Genomic DNA, 14,345 nt, shown 5'->3' on the forward strand with positions numbered 1-14,345 from the left:
GCTGAAGGCTGAGCCAGGTGCCGGTTTAGACATGTGGCTGGATCCTGACTCCATTGTCGCAATCTTGCCCGCCTAGACCAGCTGTGTGACATCAGCAGACTTCAGCCTGCTGTAAACGGGTCACAGGCGTGTAGAAGAAACTGCACTCTATTCATCCACAGAAGAAGTACAGCCAAAAGAGCTTCGGTTGTACTTCTCCTTTAAGGTAACACTGACTGTCAGTTTGGTAGGAGCCGACCAACCTCAATGGGGTAGCCAATGACAGGACAAGAATTTCATCTTTGCTAGCAATGACAGCTGTTTGTGGCTTTCAGGTTTGTCATAAATATATGTGGCCTAATTACACCAAGCCTTTTATTTTATTCAGCCTGCAACTCCTTAGTATACTTTCCCTGCTCTGCTCATTGTATTCTGTCTATGTCTACCAGCACTACATTGTACTATTTCTATATACAGTATTGACCAGACTCAACAGTGCAATTCACTGCCTGTGTACCAAGAGCATTCCATTTGAAGGGACAGATTAATGCAGCTCTGTGGTAACGAATTAATCCATTAATGTGTTTTTTTTAATACAAGCAGAGTAAGTGTCTGGATTTGACCTGATACCATACTCTTGCAGGGTTGGAGCATGTACGAAAGGAAGATTAAGCAGTATAAAGAAAAAATAAATAGGGCGTTTTGGTGCACGGAGATGGAGCCACCCAGGTATACAATGAATAAAAGGCACATGTAATTAAAAAGTCCTTAAAGTCAAATAAATCCAAAGGTTCACAAAAAGTTTGACTGAGTGGCAGCCGATTCATCAAGAGCTAGAATATACACCGTGTAAATGCAAAATGGAAGGAGGAAAGCAGAAGCATCCAAGTATAGCTTTACAAAAAAAAAAAAAATATATAATAATAATAATAATAATAATAATAAATAATAATAATAATAATAGGAGAGATAGAGATAGAGATGGAGGTAATTTCCACAATCAAGCAACACACAAGAATCAGCAAGGAGGGCGTTCATCTAGCTACAAGCACCACTGTCTCATTCTTGTATGATCATGCTGACTGTAGATTCCTGGAGAGCTGTTCCAGGTTGAGGCTCGCAGCACTTCCTGGTTGGCTTGGGTCCACTGGGTGGGTGGAGAGGACATCACAACTTCCTGTTAAATCATCTCCGCACACCAAGTGGACCCAAGCTGACCAGGAAGTGCTGGGAGGCACCTGCACAGCCCGGGGCAGCCTTCCAGGGATCTACAGTCAGAAGGATCAGAGTTGCTTACTTGTGAAAATAAAATGGTCTGTTTTTTATGCTACACTTGGATTGTGCAATTTCCCTGCTTCAATTTTGCATGCTGTACAAATGAGACAATTACATCATGTGCCGGCAAGAAACATGCTGATATTAAAAGAAAGAGACAAAAGAGGAGCTCATCATTGTTCCGCTTCTGATTTCACTGTCCAGTCATAGGCTGGGATGGGTTTACGATGACCTGGGCTCAAAAGAAGAAAGTTAACTGATGCTGGCCATTAGAGGACATCAAGTAGCAGAAAAAGTTGGAGTAGAAAGTTCTGGTTGCACTTGTGCCTATCCTGCCCACTCCAGTGTAGGGAAGGTTGTACTTTGACATCCCTTCCTCCTTGTTTCTCGATTGCTAGCTTTGTGCACTGGCTTCTACCAATGCAGGGAATAGGTCTGCATCCTAAACTGCAATGTGTACTTTGCCTTTTTCCAGCTGCTGGTCAAGTGTTTTTTTTTTTTTTTTTTTTTTTAATATAAGAGGAGACACAGGCTTTGAGTAAAAATAAATATTATCTGTGTTAAATTGTCATACAATTTTAGATTAGAAATCAAATGTTTGTTATGTTTTGGTAACATCACGATGTGGGCTGATTTATGCAAAACACAAACCGTGTCACACCCCTCCAGTCTGAGTCTTAGAATAAGAGGGAAGTGAAGCCTCCATCAAGATGTAATATTCCCCCCCCCCCCCCCCATTGTGTTTAGCGGGCAAGGAGAGGAGGGAAAGGGCTGTCATTTACCAATGTGTATACTCTCACATATGTGACTCTATAGTCACATAGGCTGCTCAGATGCGATGGGGAAGAAATGCACAGCATAGAAACTCAATAAAAATGGAGCATGTGCAAAGCTGCCAACACTGCTTTGCAAAATTCCTAGCTGAATTGGGGACATGGACAGAAGGGGGGAGATAGAGACCAGCAGGATCAACCAGGTTTTTTTTGTAGAATACAGATAACTAATCTGTAAGAACGGCATGCAATACAGCATTTATTGATAGTTTTTCCATGATGCAGGTTTAGTGCAAAGAACACACTCAAATTAAAATAGACAATCTCAAAGAATAAAACACCTTCCTAAGAGCAGATACCACAACATGTCTGCTGTTATATTTATTAGCTATAATAAAAAAAAAAGCTGTTCAAAGCACCTCTTTGAATTTGCATCAGATCCAAGTATACGCTGGAGAACTTATTCTTATTATTTCTTACTTAAGATGAACTCACCTCCCAGCTTTTGGTAGAGGGATCACTAAAAAAGTTGTCAATCATATCCAGTTCATCTTTGTCTACCACCACAAAGCCTTGGTCTTTTGCATCTTTCCCATACACCTCTGGAGAACATTGGAGAAAAAACACGTACAGGTCATCCACCCTGTGGAAGAGAAGCACACCCTATAAGTATTACAAAATAAAATAAATGAGAGATAATTTAAAAGCAACCAAGAGATTGGTTTTCTTGTAAACTTTAAAATACTGCAGGAAGCAAGGGGAAATCTTTTGAAGATTTACAATTTGAATTTTCCCCCCCGATCTGCGCCACCAGGACAGCTACAAATAGCAATAAACAAGTTCAAACATTTTAACCCATCCCCATTCTGCTAAAAAAGGTTCATGGCCCCCTTGGAGAGATTTTTTTTTTTTCTTTTTGGGCCTCATGCACACTGGACATTTTTACAGCTGCTATTTTTTATTGCAGCCAATAAACTCCCAGCATGTTATCCTATGTGTTCATGCACATATTGGCGGTTATCGTTTTTGGCAGGGGTGTTTTCTAGCTGGAAAAAAAAAAAATAGAACTAGTGGATTTTGAGAGGAGTTTTTTCAGCTGGAAAAAACTCTCTAACTCTGAAAAAAAATAAATAAATAAAAAAACGCTGAGAAAACCTGGCTATTCTGCGCTTATCAGCATTAGATACATTTTCAATGATACAGTATGTAGCATAGCTTGTAAAAATGACTCATGTACTAAATTTTATAAATGGAAACAAATTATACCCCATAAACACAAGAGGATTTTCCGTGGATGGTTTTTCCAACGGAATTCCGCTCAAGCTTGGCTTGCATACACAGTCACACAAAAGTTCTCTGAACTTTTGACCGTCAAGATGCAGTGACGTACAACACTGACGAGCCGAAAAAATTAAGTTCAATGCTTCAGAGCATGCGTTGAATTGTTTCCGAGCATGTGTAGGAATTCTGCGCATCGTAATTTCTACAGATGATCGTACTTTCTGATCGGAACTTTTTCTGACCAAAAAATAGAGAACCTGCTCTCAATCTTTTGCTGGCTGGAATTCTGACAGCAAAAGTCCGATGGAGCTTACACGGTCGGAATTTATGACCAAAATCTCACATCAAACTTATGCCATCAGAATTTCTGATCGTGTGTATGGGGCTTAAGTGTTCCCCCTCCCCCGCCACCAAAAAAAAATTGACACTTTTTTTTGCAATATAAGCGGAAAATAGTGGTGATTAAATACCACCAAAAGAAAGCTCTAGTTGTGTGATAAAAGCTTTATTTGGGTACAGTGTAGCATGACTAAGTAAATATACAAAGTGTAAGCTCTGAAAAGCGAAAATTCGTCTGAGCAGGAAGGGGGTGAATGTGCCCTGTATTGAAGTGGTTAAAGACATAGAAGACGTTCCATACATGCAGACATCATGTCTTTAGTGCACCAGTTTAAGGCTGACATTCAGGAAGTGGGCGACAGTCTTACTCATATTGAGAACAAGATGGGAACGTGTGCAGCCATGTTTAATGACCTAGTGGACGCACATAATGACAGGGAGAATGACATGACCTAGATTAAAACCAAACTAGCAGACCGCTCACGATGAAACTATATAAAAATAAGGGACATTCCGGAGTCTGTGAAACCCTCTGAATTAAAGGCGTTCCTTCTTAAAATGTTCTGTGAGGCCCTTCTTGACAAAACCGAAGGAATAACTTATTGGCCGTATGGATAGAATGCCTAAGCCCTCTCACCTTCCGCAACTCCCAGGATATACTATTGTTCGCATACATTTCTATCACATGAAGGAAAGTTTGATGGTGCTCACAAGAAATTCAGATAGGATCCCTCTTTTCCCTCAGGGACTTTCACTTTATTCTGACCGGTCTGCCTATACCTTACAAAAAAGGAGGAATCTGGCAACAATTGCCAAATCACTTCTCAACCACCACATCCCTTACAAGTGGGGTTTTCCCAAGTTGCTAGTTACTCAGGGAAACAAAATCTTTCACCATCACGTCAGTGAAGGAAGGCCCCTGCTTACCGAAGGAATGCTGTACCCTAGAGAAGCCACTAATTCTCCCTCTCACTCCCAAAGAATCTCTCCTCCTCATAGTAAGGAGGAGGGTTAACGTAAACAAGCTTGGTAAAATATCTACAAATGTTTTGCATTTCTGATGGATCTTCCATGTGCACATTTAATGATCTGCAGTTTATACCCAGATACATCAATGGTGTTCTATCCACTCAGATTCTAGTTGGAATCGCTATTTTAATCCCAGGCTGACACGTTTTATTGCATGCCATACTGGGAGCTTCTGTTCTTGTTGTAATTCTTTCTTAAATTTCTTCTCGTTTTCGTGTTACTGACATCTGCCATCACATGACTGTGGAACTAACATGCAAAATTTCCAGCTGAATTCTTGTAAGCAACACCTCGATTATGTCCTTCTGATTGCCGATCACAACACAAATTTATGATTATATTTGTTCAATTACATTTGAGCCCCTGAAAATAGGGGGACTGTGTAGAAAAATGGTTACAGTTCCTAAAATTTTTACTTAATATTTGTTTAACCCCTTGAATTAAAGCTGAAAGTCTGCACTTCAAATTAAATTTGATTGTTTTGTTGTTACTTTGTTCTGGTGGCATACAGAGCTAAAAAGTATGAAAATTGTGCCCGTGTAAAAAAAATAAATGAAATTTATAATAATATATATATATATATATATATATATATATATATATATATATATATATATATATATATATATATATATATATATATATATATATATATATATATATATATATATATATATATATATATATATATATATACACACACACACACATACACACACACACACAATTTCCATACTTTTGGCACTGTATCCACCAGAATATGCTCAAATGTAATTGAACAAATGAATATAAATCATAAACAAAATGTTCATTTTTAACATTTTGTTGAGAATCCTTTACTGGCATTGACCGCCTGAAGTCTGGAACCCACTGACATTACCAAAGACTGGGTTTCCTCCTTTCTGATGCGTTGCCGGGCTCTAACTGCAGCTGTCTTCAGTTCTCTCTTTGTGGGTTTTTCTGCCTTCAGCAAGTGAAGTGCATGTTCATTTGGGTTGAGATCAGGTGATTAACCTGGCCATTGCAGAATATTCCACTTCTTTTCCTTCAAAAGCTCCTGGGTTGCTTTTGCAGTGTGTTTTGGATCATTGTCCATCTGTACTGTGAAGTGCCGTCCAATCAACGTTGCTGCATTTAGCTGAATCTGCTCTGACAGTAGATCTCTAAACACTGTAGAATTCATCTGGCTGCTTCTGTCACATCATCAATAAACACCAATGACCCAGTGCCACTAGAAGCCATGCATTCCCATGCCATCACACTGCCTCCACCATGTTTTACAGATGACGTTGTGTGCTTTGGATCATAAGCTGTTTCAAGCCTTCTCCACACTTTTTTCTTCCCGTCATTCTGGTACAGATTAATCTTAAAATTCATCCGTCCAAAGAATGCTTTTCCAATACTGGTTTGGCTTTCATAGATGTTTTTTGGCAAAGTCTGATCTGGCTTTTCTATTCTTCAGGCTTATGAATGGTTTGCACCTGTGGTGAACCCTCTGTATTTGCTCTTGTGAAGTCTTCTCTTCATTGTACACTTTGACAATGATATGCCCACCTCCTGGAGTGTGTCCATCACTTGTTTGGATGTTGGGAATGGGTTTTTCTTTACCATAGAGAGGATCCCGTGATCATCCACCACCGTTGTCTTCCATGGACGTCCAGGCTTTTTTTTATGTTGCTGAGCTCACCAATACGTTCTTTTTTCCTCAGAACGTACCAAACTGTTGATTTGGCCACTCCGAATGTTGCTGCCATCTCTCTGATGGATTTGTTTCATTTTTGAAGCCTTACAATGGCTGGTTTCACTAGCATGGACAGCTCCTTTGAATGCATGATGTAGGTAAACAACAATAGATTCCAATTACAAATACCACACTAAAGCCCCATACACACCATCAGATATGGTGTCAAACTTTAGGAGTTTGAATTTGTATGCAGGCAGGCAGGCGCTTGCACTACATGGCTTTGGTAAATCTAAAGACAAAAATCAGCAGAAAATCTGATAGTGTGTATGGGGCTTTAGAATCAACTCCAGACCGTTTACCTGATTAATGAAGACGTAATAAAAAGGAGTACCTCGCACCTGGCCATGAAACAGCTTTTAAATCAATTGTCCAATTACTTTTGGCCCCTTGAAAAAGGGCATCCCCGGGGTCAAGAGCTGTAATTCCTAAACCCTTCTTCCAATTTGGATTTACATACTCTCATATTAATCCTGAGATTGTACACTTTCAGGCTATATCCATTTTATAACTATAGCTTGAATATGCTTCTGTAAAATACCTGAAAAAATCTAAAATTGTGCCTGTGTCCAAATATACATGGACCCAATTTTATAAGGAAATTCTGGATTTTACATCCTTCTCTTAGTGCTCCATCATTAGACTGCTACCGGAATATACATACCGGTATTTATCTCATACCAAGGTGCAATTTGATATTTTATCATTCCACATCATAGATCTGAACAGTCCAGCCAAGAGGAGTATGAATTGGAGGAAAGCAGGTAACTTTAAAGCTGATGTTCTATGCTTGCATGAAAATCCCATTTGCATTAAGAACGCTCCTAAATTTTGCAAAAGGGAATTCCCATACATCTACCAATCTAACGGCCCAATGAAAAAAGGTGGCATCCTTATCCCAATAAAGAACACAGTGTCATTTAAGCTCCTTTCTATGACTGACAACTTGGGCCTCTATATTGCCCTGATGTGCCAAAATTAATAACACAGAGTAGACGCTGATCAACGTGCATCTTCCAAATTAAAAACCTCAATTTTTCTTTAATAAGTTTTGAAAAAAAAAAAATGCAAAGATTTGCCAAGGACATGTTAATCTCTGTGGAGACTTTAAAACCGTGCCAGATAAAATTCCTTGATACATCAGATCCCTCCCACACCAAATCTAGATCACCCGTGACTTTGTTTCTTCCCAAAGCACAGGTTTATGATGTATGGAAATGTTAACATTGCAACGAAAAAAAGAACTTACATGTTTCCCTTATGTACACCGTACTTATTCTAGAATTTACTCTCTTTTTTTTGTCTACAAATTTCTTTTGCAAAATATCAGAGATTTAAATGATCACCTGGTTGGACCATGCTCCTATCTCAATCCAAGTAGGAGGGGGTCACACTGAGACCAGGGCAAACCGGTGGCGGATTGATGTTTTTCTAATGTACACACCTGAAAACAAAACCAAGATGAGAGAGAGAGAAAGAGAGAGAAAGAGAGAGAAAGAGAGAAAGAGAGAAAGAGAGAGAAAGAGAGAAAGAGAGAGAAAGAGAGAAAGAGAGAAAGAGATTTGAACATATGTGACTTCCTCTGGACATTTTCACCTTTTTTGCTCCCTCTCCTCTCACCTTCCCAATTACCCCCTCCAGCAGTACACAAAAGGAATTCCATCAGGGAGGAGGAGCTGACATTACTGCAGCCAACAGGAGCTGAGATCCTTATAAACCATCTCCCTTCTTGCTCTCACCACTACTATACCCTAGTACAACAAATACTAGGGGTCAAGATACAGAACATAGATACTCAGATTTGAGGACCTTGAGGGCGGAGAGGTAGATTGGGTGGATGGCATTACTGATACTCGTCCACCCATCTCTTTTTTCCTCTATTATATACATTATCTTTCACCCACTCTAATGTTGACAAACTTATGTTGGAGCATGCATAATATGAGGTTCTTTAGGTTGACTTCAGTCTTGTTAGACACATGTATATTTAGGCTAAATGTTCAGAATAGGTTATTCTTCCAGGTGAGAACCAGGGCGTGCTTCTTTGCAAATTGTCTTGTTTGCAGTTATTTGACAGACGAGAGGTTCCCACTGTACATTGCCCATTACTTCTTGAAGATCTATATATCTTCTTTCATCTCTACTCCTTTTTTCTAAACTTTCATTGTTCCCTACCCACTCTAAACCTCCATTTCCTAATCTTCCTTCTTCCCCCACCCCGTTCTCCCTCTCCTGACCCCATCTAACTCGGGAGACAATGGATTCTATCAACATCTATTCACTAAATGCGAGGGGGCCTCAACATACCCGAAAAGTGTTGTATGTTGTTAAATGACCTTAAAAGAGCCCACATTAAAATACCATTCCTTTCAGGAGAGACACTTTAGGTCGGACAATCCTACCTACCTCAAAAACCGATACTTCCCACACACATATCATGCTACTAATGTAGCTGCCAAATCCAAGGGAGTATCTATACTGATATCAGGGGTGATACCATGGACGTGTATCGACACCCTAGCAGACCCTGAGGGTTTCTTCATGTTCCTTAAGGGATCGACAAGACACATTCCTCCACCCAACGTTACCTCTACTCACTGAATTTGAGGAGGGCCAGCTAATTCATTAACATACCTCTAGCCCCTGTGTTTGACACCTCTTCGAGTACCTCCTTGTTAAATACAGGCACGCATAAACGTATAATCCGGGACCTACATGATGCCCAACTGATAGACATTTGGAGGTTACACCACTCCGTGGAACGGGATCACACTTTTTTCTCATCTCCACACAAAGTGTACTCGAGAATAGACTATTTCTTTATCCTCCACGGTCAGCTAGAAGCGGTCCACAATATCGAAATAGGCAATATCACATGGTCGGATCATGCCCCCATTACCATGCGCTATTGTTTGTCATCATCCATGACCACCAGATCTAGATTTTGGAGGCTGAACAAAAAGCCTTCTGCAGACACCAGCGGTCATGACGGACATCAAGACCGAAATACAACACTACTTCCAAACTAACGACACTAACGACTATGACCCAGGTATTTTATGGGAGGCTCACAAGACTGAACAGAGGAGTGTTCAAACATGGCATGCACATCAAAAGAGAAAGGGAACAATTGTTGATCGAACGCCTTTCTAAGACACATGACGTAGAATCAAAAACACAAAATTACACTGACCACCTCTCTAGAAACAGAACTGATGTCCCTTAGAAAACAAACAGTAGCTCTGTTACATTATAGAGCCAAAGCAGGATTACAAATTTGCCGAAAACTCTCCTACGAGTCAGAAAATAAATGTGGAAAACTGCTAGCCAAGGCAGTTAGGAATCACCGACTTAACACATATATTCCTCAAATCATAGACCCATTAGGACAAAAGAAGACTACACCAACCCAGATAGCGAGAGAATTCAGGGATTACTACGCTTCCCTCTATAACCTCCCAGCTAGGCCCCCAAAAGTAACAATGATCAAACGACTACCTTTCCGCATCCCGGATTCTCCAACTATCGACAGAAATAACAGCAGGACTAAAGGATCCCATCACTTTGGAGGAATTACAGCAAGCAATGGAAGGGATGAAACCAGACAAGGCTCCGGGACCGAATGGGCTTACCTTGCAGTACTACCAAACCCTTCTGCCACTCCCAGGTCTTCACATGGTGAGGATGTTAAATGGATTAGGCGAAGGCGCTCCCCTTCCTAGAGACACCCTGAGGGCACACCTATCCATAATACCAAAAGAAGGTAAGGACTCGGCGGCATGTGGTAGCTATAGGCCGATATCCCTCCTGATCCTAGACCTCAAGCTATTCACGAAGGTACTGACCAACAGACTAACCCAGTTCATGCCAGACCTAATTCACTAAGATCAAGTGGGATTTATCCCTGCCCAGGAGGCAAGGGATAACACCACCAAAGTGCTCAACCTCATTCATATAGCTACTCAAAATAAAACCCTGTGCATCTTTCTCAGCATAGACGCTGAGAAGGCGTTTGACCGCATCAACTGGGCTTTCATGACAGAAGTACTCAAACAGATTGGCCCACGGCCCAAGTCAAAGCTAATGGAATCCTCTCAGACTCATTCACTATAACAAAACGGCACCAGGCAAGAAAGCCCGCTCTCGCCTCTCCTTTATTGCCCTCGCCCTAGAAACCTTTTTATGCACTGTGCGATCAAACCCCGATATATAGGGTGTGATGGTAGAAGGAACTCAACACAAAATCTCTGCCTATGCAGATGACCTCATGTTTTCTCTAACTAATTTGGTGGTATCATTGCCAAATCTTCTCAAGGAATTAGATATGGCAACCTTGCTAATCTAAAAATCTATTTTGATAGATCAGCTGCAGTGGGGATCATCGTACCACCAAATAGACTGAATTCTAGAACATTCTCTAAAAATCACAATTCAAATTTAAATGGTCGGATACCTTCCTCAAATACCTGGGAACTCTGATCCCAAATGACTTAAGATGCACCTTTGACCTCAATTTTCCACCCCTACTGACTAAGACCCGACTACTACTGGAAGACTGGAATAAAGGACTCCACTCCTGGTTCGGCAGGTGTAATCTGCTTAAAATGTCTATACTCCCGAGATCCCTGTACCTATTTCAAGCCCTACCAATTAGAATCCCACCCCAATACAAAAGAATACATTCCCTCTTTATCAAATTCATCTGGGCAAAATCAAAACCCAGGCTACGTAGGTACTATTTAACCTTACCCAAACACTATGGAGGATTAGACCTCCCAGACCTGAAGAATTATTTGGCCGTTCACCTAGGCAGAATAATAGGATTGGAACCGCCATAGTAAAAACAAACTATGGACACAGTTGGAGCAGGCACAGTTTGAGGCCACACTGAAAGGAGCAGTTTGGTGCTATGACCTGCTACCTTCAATGTTGAAGTCACACCCGGTGATTGGCACTACCCTCTGAATAGGTGTATCCACACTATTTGCAACCTCCCTCTCCACTAATAACTCCCCTCTTTATCCAATACTGGGTAATCCGGCCGTTCCTCCTGGCCTGGAATAAGCGGTGTATGAGACATTCACATCAACTGGCAAAGATAGAGCCTCAAACTTCCTAGTAGATAACTGGCCTTCCGTGCAAGCCCTTACTGCTGACAATGGTCAATATTAACTGCCATTCTGGAAAGCAATACGATTGCACCATTTCCTACACTCGATCCCCTAACCCGTGACCTGATGACTTTTGAAGACTATTGTAGGGAGGAGGGAGTTTTGCCTACTGTATAAAAGACTTAAACTCTACTCAACTCTACCCCAGAACAACCTGACCTGATATTCATACAAAAGTGGGAAACTGACCAACAACGCCAGTTCACTAATGTCCAAAAACAAAGATTCTCCCTGAAAATGTGCATTTGTGCAAAGATACAGGAACCCAATTACAAGAACCTGACCAGATGGTACTACACTCCTGACAGACTACCTCAGACAGATGCTGGATGTGCCAAACAAAGGGACACTCCTCGCCATCTTCTGGTCTTGCTCTCTGCTTCAGCACTTCTGGACAACAGTCCAAAGGATTACTCAAAAATTCACGGACTACGCGATAAGCGATGACCCAGCTTTCATCCTGCTACATGCCACTACAATCCTGACTCTGGAGTACAAAAAGTCGATAGTATGACACCTATTAAAAACGCAGCTAAATCCTGCATTCCACTATTGTGGAAGAAAAGCTTGCCTCCAACTATAGGGTTGTGGCTACGCAGAGTGGAGGAGATCTGGAGATTGTAAGACTTAGTCCTTACAGCACACAATAAAAACAACACTCCCAGGCATGGATGCTTTTGGATCATGTTCATATTCTCCGATACAGGAATGGCTATGTTTGGCCACTTGAATAGTGAAACATCATAGAAGACACTACACCAAATAAAACCGGGTCTACCCCCCCATCCCCTCTTAACATTGTCCGACCCCCCCCCCCCCCCTTCTCTTTTTCTATTCTACACTTCTTCTCTCGCTCTCTGTGGAATTTCTAGATTCCCAACTATTTGGTCTTTGAGATATCTCTCGGATGTACTTGAACCCAGGGAAGACGTGGTTCAACCAGACTTAACTACAAAGACTGGTGATATAAGCTATTCATTTACATTCAATCTCATTTAATTTCTATCAGTAAAAGTTAATCACAACACTGAATGTTCAACCACAAATATCTTAACTATTATCAATGTCATGTATTCAACAGTAAACATCAACTATGATGCTGGGCAATTGTACCGTATTTTCTCTTCCTTTTAGGTTTCTGGAAAATAATAACATTTATATTTGAAGAAAAAAAAACATCCTTTACAGATGTGACGTCATAGGGTCTCCGGATGACATCACAGAATGCTCCATGGCTATATATGTAATGGCACGTGCTGCAGGTTAACATTTACAGCAGGAGCTAGCATCGGGAGAAGATTGGAGGAAGAACCGGCAGAAGAAGAAGACAGCAGAGAGAAGTGGAGGAATGGAGGAAGAAGACATCAACACAGCGAGAAGAACCAGAGGATTCAGAAGACATCAGTGCAGGGACAAGAACTGGGATGATGATGAAGATATCACCGGAGGGAGAAGAGACGCTGGAGCCGCTTTAAAAAAAGAACTTTATCAAAAACCTGAAAGCTGGTTTTATTTTTGTTGACCCTTTTTTGGGTGAATGTATAGGCATACACATTCACATAGGGTGGAGGGCCGGGATCTGGAGCCCCCCCCTTGTTAAAGTGAGCTTCCAGATTTCGATAAGCCCCCCTGCCCACAGACCCCAACAGACCCAGACAAAGGGCCCATCAGGAAGAGACCCTATTCCCCATGTGGCCCGATATGGTCCAGGAGGGGGGGCGCTCACTCACCCCCCCGTCCTGACCTGCTGGTTTGCGTGCAAAGATAATTGCCCGGTAGAGACTTTTGGGGGTTCCACACGCCTTTTATTTGGCATGGGGATTTCCCTTAAAATCCACACCAGACCGAAGGGTATGGTCTTGGGGGGGGGACCCTACAAAGTTTTTCTTTTGACAAGGGTTCTACCTCAAGATTCGTACCAGACTCAAAGAGCCTGGTATCGCTGGGATCAAAGTTGGATCCCGTTCATTGAAGTCGAACATAAAGTCGCAGGGCAAAGTTGGACCCACAGTCATATATGGCTATCGCGTCATACCAGTGTGAACCTGGCCTCATTGTCAAAGCTTAATTTAGGCTGAGTTTAGAGCATTGTGAATTGGATGCGGTTCTCTGCATCCAAATCACAATAGGAGGGGATTTTGACCGGCTCTCTATAGCCGGTTCACATATCTCCGCTGAGCCAATTCACATATCTCCACTGTGGCTCCTGTGCGAATTTGCACAGGAACCCTGTGCGCCATTTGGTCCATTTCAGGTCCAAATTCAGCCCAAAATTTTGGCTGAAATTGGACCTGAACGGTGAACCAGGACGCACTGGACCGCTGCTGGGAGCTGCATGCGGTGATGGTGTGAACCGAGCCTAAAAGATGAAGTTAGAAGCTGATTGATTACTATGTAGAGCTGCACCAGTTTGAGTAAATCTCCCCTCATATAAATAAATTTACTCTAAAGCACAGCCAAATGCTCAGGGTGAATGGACTAACTGAAAAATCATAACTTGAATTTACAGTGCCTTGCGAAAGTATTTGGCCCCCTTGAACTTTTCAACCTTTTGCCACATTTCAGGCTTCAAAGATAAAGATATAAAAATTTTATTTTTTTGTGAATAATCACCAACAAGTGGGACACAATTGTGAAGTGGAAAGAAATCTATTGGATTTTTGAAACTTTTAACTAATAAAAAAATGAAAAGTGGGGCGTGCAAAATTATTCTGCCCCCTTGCGTTAATACTTTGTAGAGTCACCTTTTGCTGCGAT

The 14,345-nt window shown here is 41.4% G+C and overlaps 1 protein-coding gene across 1 annotated transcript in view; it reads right to left on the minus strand.

Moving 5' to 3' along the window:
* The window catches only part of LOC143987850 (nuclear receptor coactivator 7-like), a gene marked incomplete in the record, with an annotated part of 72,675 nt that overhangs the window by 41,588 nt on the left and 16,742 nt on the right, over positions 1 to 14,345 (minus strand). The window contains 1 exon segment of the mRNA XM_077486943.1: positions 2,523 to 2,670. Coding sequence (XP_077343069.1) covers positions 2,523 to 2,670 — 148 coding nt within the window.

Source organism: Lithobates pipiens, unplaced genomic scaffold (genome assembly GCF_037356315.1).
Source record: "Lithobates pipiens isolate NorthernLeopardFrog02 unplaced genomic scaffold, aLitPip1_a1.2 Scaffold_18, whole genome shotgun sequence".
Classification (NCBI taxonomy): Eukaryota; Metazoa; Chordata; class Amphibia; order Anura; family Ranidae; genus Lithobates; species Lithobates pipiens.